Here is a 5,738-nt window from a genome sequence, read left to right on the forward strand (position 1 = left end):
TCAAGAAAAACTCAAAACTCCGGAGCCATCACTTCTGAATCGCAAAGGGGTCCTCCTGTTGCAGGACAACACTAAGCCCCACGTGGCTAGGATGACCCGAGACACCATTCTACGCCTTGGAAAGGAAATACTATTGCATCCGCCATACTCCCCGGATATTGCAGTGTCCAGTTATCACCTATTCCATTCCTTGGACAATCACTTTAGAGGACACCAGTTCAAATCCCTAGTAGAGGTACAAAATGCACTTGATACCTTCTTCGCTTCATGGCCCACCAAGTTCTACTGCGATGGAATCCATGGCCTTCCAGAACGTTGGAAGAAGGTCGTTGCTGCTGATGGGGGGGACTATTTTTGATCTTCCTGGTACGTCTTAGGTGACATATCGATGTTCAAAGGTGGTGGGTAAAAAAGCGACAGAACTTTCTTGGTTACTTTTATAATCATTTACGTATTAGTGGTAATCGTAATACTTCGATTAAAGTTATGGATGTGGTATTTGATATGTTTTAATATTATTAGTAACATTAACATTCTCTGATTACAGGACAGGCTGGAGTCTGTCGTTTGTTAGCTGAATCGAATTGTGATGTGACAGCTCGTGACAAAGAAAGCTTAACTCCACTTCACGTCGCTAGTCGAGCAGGAGATGTATGGTGTGTTGAAGTAAGTTGATGCATGTATTTTATCCACAAACCTCTCTAATAATAAAAAATCTGAATTCCATCTGTATTATTTCTACCGTACCTTTAGCTTTAATTTTATCGTAATTAATTATTTTCTTGTATTAATAAAACAAAACTGACCGAAACGACAAACATACAGTATTTAAGTGGCATATAACTTTTAATTATCTGTGTCTCAGTTATTTATACTACTTTCATTTTTTGTTGTATTTTTAATAATGGCTGCTCTTCGTACTGGCTACTCTTCGTAACGGCATCTGGCAAAACAAAGGTGGATGTACGTCGTAACGCTCAATGAAGCATGGATTTACCTTTCCGACTGCGGCAAACCGAGAGCCATCATGTACCGAGAGAAAGGCGCCAAGAACTTCAGAAGGTGGGTCCGTGTTTGTAAAGAATACTTCCCATAAGGGTTCATGGTCGTTACTGGCTACTGTTAGCGAGGTAAACTGAAGATTCGTAGGGTGCCGAAGAACTGCAAAATAAATTCACAGTATTTTCAGGAGCAGATCATGCGGCCGATCTAGGAGCATGAGATCCCAACAATGTACGGAAATGACGCCAATCTGGTGCGCATTCGCATGGACAAAGCCTCATCACATACCTCACGATCGTCCCTTGCATTCTACAGGGAGATGAAGAAGGCAAGTGGTATACAGGTGATACCTTTCAATGAGGTACCTGTTAAATCTCTAGATGCAAGTCCTATGGACTATTGTGGATTTGGATTGCTAAAGCGGGCTTTGGGAAAACGGCGTGGAAGAACTTCGGAAAGCTATGCAAAGGGAATGGGACAAGATTCACCTCCCAGTTCTTCAGAGAAGCCTATTACAGTGAAAATTACGCTATCGGGATATTGTTAGGAACCAAGGGAAACACAGCGAGCACTTACGGACCTGGCGCCATGGATTCTTCTAAATTTTTAGGTAAGTCGAAATTAGCCAAATATAGACTGAACAACCTCTGTATATTCCGTGTTTATTAGCTCCCGGCGTAAGTATACGGCAGCTTATATCGTTTTCACATTAAGCCACTGAGTTGCGCCACCGCTTATGAAGCATTGCTTTGCTTTGAATAGACTTTCCTTCATGCTTTCCAATGGTCTGCTTTAATATCTTGTTTCAGCAAAACTTTTTTTTAAAAAAAGTAAAATCTATATCTATATCTATCTATCTATATATGTATATATATATATATATATATATATATATATATATATATATATATATATATATATATATATATATATATATATATATATATATATATATATATATATTGTAAAACTTTGTGTCATATAGGTATAGGTAGAGCGTTAATAAAAAGAGTGTTCGGAATCGACTCCCACTACCGGCTTTTATTATAAAAGTTTCACTATAAAAGTATTTTTATAAAATACTTTACAAATAATCTCTCTAAGGTCGCAGACAGGATCTCTACAGAGCCTCGTAGCAGGCTAAGCAGAGGGGTATTAAGGATCCAATGCTCCGTAGCAAGCAAAGGCGGGTTAAGTGGCCAACAGAGCCCCGTAGCAGGCTATGCGGCTGAGGTTAGGATTCCCAGAGCCCCGTAGCAGGCTAAGCCAGGAGATAGGATAGGCGTAGTCCTGTAGTAGAGTAGAGGCCTGGGGTTAGGTTACTCCTAATGTTCCGTGGCAAACACTAGGAGGGTCACCAGAAAACTGATACAGAATTGCCGTCGTCCAACCAATTTAAAGGGTTCCTTGGGTGACAGTGGCGTTGCTGCTCCGTGGTTGTCTGCTGCTCCGAGGGAGGGGCTGGAAGCCGTCGTCTGCAAGTGATTGTAGATCCATCTGGTTTGAAATCCTCTTGCCAAACCACGTGGTGGTGTTTGTAAACACTGGCGTGTGGAATTGTTTATACACTACATCACGTGGGACATTACAATATATATATATATATATATATATATATATATATATATATATATATATATATATATATATATATATATATATATAGATAGATAGATAGATAGATAGATAGATAGATAGATAGAGAGAGAGAGAGAGAGATTTTGCTATATATTTTTCAAAAGTTTTGCTGAAACAAGATATTAAAACAGACTGATGGTAACCAAAGACAATAAGACCAATGGAAAGCATAAAAGAAAGTCTATGCAATGTTTCATGAAAATCGGGTAATCTTTAGGAAATTTATGACCAACATGCTTTCATAGAATGAAGTAAATTCACCCACTTCCCTTTCTAATTTCTAATTCAAACAACACGAGTAAATCTAGAATCTCAAGCAAAAGACACATTATTTTTCGTTAAAGTCAGAGAATGTGAAATTTTCGCGAAACGTAGTGCGTAACACTCGTGGAAGGGGATAATAAATTCAATCTATCATTATTGATCGATTTCTACTCTAGACAGTAGAAACGATTAAGAAATTGTTGTTGAGTTGATTTTGAGTTTAACGTCCCGTTCAGCAGCGAGGCTATATGAGACGTGGACCTACTAATTAACGTGGACTCCGAACCACTTGAGCTCCCGCCGGGAATCGAACCCGGGTAAGAAATTGTAGAAGTTTAAAAAATCGAGAGGAAGGAAAAGTAACTCCTTCGTAATTGGATGATTTAAACCTCAAAATGTGGAAATTGTAAGAAAATATACACCATATTAATCAAAATCAGATGACTTTAACAAAAGTTATCGTGGAACATTAAAAAAAATGTAAGAAGGAAGTAAATTCATTCGCTTATTCTCCACTGCATGAACTTCTGAATCACTAAAGTTTTCTTTTGATAATTTTTAAATTTTATGAGCTCCTTCGTGATTAGCGTACACCCTTTCAGCGCAGTAGACTAGGGTTCGATTCCCGGTGAGAGCTCAAGTGGTTCGGATTCCATTAACTTGTAGGTCCATGTCTCATATAACCTTGGTACTGAACAGGATGCTGAACTCAGATCTACAAACTTTGTAAATTTTAAGTGTATACTATTTTAGTAGTAGAATCTCAAAAGACGGAGTTATACTGTTATTTATACCGTAAAGCACTCTCAAATATCTCTAAACATTTTTTTTTCAAAACAATTGTCGGAGTTTCGTCGTTGTTGCATTAGATCTGGGTGGTGCATTATATCCACTAATCGGAATAAAATTAAGGAAACATTTATGAAATTGAATTTAGGTGGAACATACATACAAATGTACGGCACTATTAGACTTCCAAACTATGCTACGCGTAAATGTCGGAAGTCTTATAGAACTGCTATGTTCATCTGTCTAGGGCAGCGTTTCCCAACCGGTGTGCCGCGGCACAGTGGTGTGCTGCGAATGGGTCGCTGGTGTGCCGCGAGGAAATCGGAACAAAATTATTAATTCTATAACAATCAAATTGCAAGACATACACAAAAAGGTATATTTATATTTCAAATTACTAGGCCTACTATGAATCTAAAATTTAAAGTTTCATACTGTGTTACTTTTCTGTAGAACATTTTTCTGTACATTTCTAATTTTGAAAAAAAAAGTGTTATCATTGTTATGACCATTATTGCTTCTTTATTGTTGCAGACTATTTCGTAACTTGAAATTTTAAAATATTATTCAATCCTTCCGGCAAAGTAAACATGCATACGAATTACCTATATTTGTGTTTTAAAAGTAAAAGAGGTTCGTTTGTTCGTTCGTTATTTAGTGATCCTCCTTCTTAATGAAAGGTTGGATACAGTTTTCGAAAAAAAATGTATTTTTAACAACTTGAGCCCTATATCTAATTGTAATTGTTTTCTATTTTTAAATTAAAATGAAAAATAAGCATAATGATTTACCACGGGGAAATAACAGTGGTCTAGCTTTCTTCTCTGAGAGAAGGATGTCAGTAATCAGAAAAAAAATACTACAGTATTTTATATTTTCAAATAATAATAATAATAATAATAATAATAATAATAATAATAATAATAATAATAATAATAATATGTGTGCCGCGAGAATTCAAGTTACCCTGGTGTGCCGCAAGTTGAAAAAGGTTGGGAAACGCTGGTCTAGGGTCTGTCGACAAGTATCAGAGCAAAAACGGTGAGAGATGTCGAGAAGCGGCTTTTTTTTTTTTATCGATTGAGCGTCCCAAGAATATATTCCATCTCCTCCCTTAACCCTCTATTCAAACTGGAAATGGTTGAAATTTTCTAGTACTTCCGGTTTCAATATGGATTGGGGACAAAAACTGTAAGATATATCGAGGATCGTTTTTTTTTTGGTATCAATTCTCCGTTTGAGAATAGGCTCCATTTCCTGCACTAACCTTTTATTAAAATCGGAAGTGGCAGATTTCAATAGTTTCCGGTTTCAATGTCGACCACCATAGAACAAAAACGGTAATAAGTAACAACAAGTAGTTCTTTCTGTAATCGACTCAGCGTCTCAAGAAAAAATGAAATGAAATGAAATCTTTCTGTTTAGCGTCTCACGATTAAACCCTTTAGGCTAAGGGATACAGATGATTAAGGCAAGTGAATGATGATGGAAGAAGTAATGGAATGAAAATGGGGAGGAAACTGAAGTATCCCGAGAAAACTCGCGGACACAATGTTGTCCACTATAAGCCTACTTTGCCGAGAAACGAACCAGGGACCTAACACACCAGAACTAAGTTTGATTTCCAGTTCACTTCAGTTTCCTCCCCATTTTCGTTCCATCACTTCTTCCATCATCATTCTTTGCCTTAATCATCGTCTCCCTTAGCCTAACGGGTTTAATCGTGGGACTTTGACTGAAATATTTCATTTCATTTCATCAAAAGAATGTTGATTGATTCATTTCAAAATGTTACAAGTATTTTTATGCATTTGTACTTTCTAACTGAATTCAGTTAAGATCTACGTATTTCTATATATAATGCTATCCATATTAATACCTCACTGTTATTATTAATAATAATAAACATTATAACTAAGCTTGCATAATGTAAGATACACCAGTATATCTAATATACACTGCTCCACAAAACTTAAGCAACTCGAAGAAAGTGGCAGAAAATACAACGACACGAACACTGAACCAAGTATAATGAACAACCAGAG

General features: G+C 36.8%; 1 protein-coding gene across 1 annotated transcript in view; it reads left to right on the top strand.

Moving 5' to 3' along the window:
• Positions 1-299: 299 nt before the first annotated feature.
• Positions 300-5,738, top strand: part of LOC145664695 (transient receptor potential channel pyrexia-like) — a 17,451-nt gene continuing 12,012 nt past the window's right edge. The window contains exons 1-2 of the mRNA XM_081731594.1: positions 300-366; positions 548-666. Coding sequence (XP_081587720.1) covers positions 300-366; positions 548-666 — 186 coding nt within the window. The remainder of the gene's footprint in view (positions 367-547; positions 667-5,738) is intronic.

This window comes from Thermobia domestica, chromosome 1 (genome assembly GCF_964235325.1).
Source record: "Thermobia domestica chromosome 1, izTheDome1.hap1.1, whole genome shotgun sequence".
NCBI lineage: Eukaryota > Metazoa > Arthropoda > Insecta > Zygentoma > Lepismatidae > Thermobia > Thermobia domestica.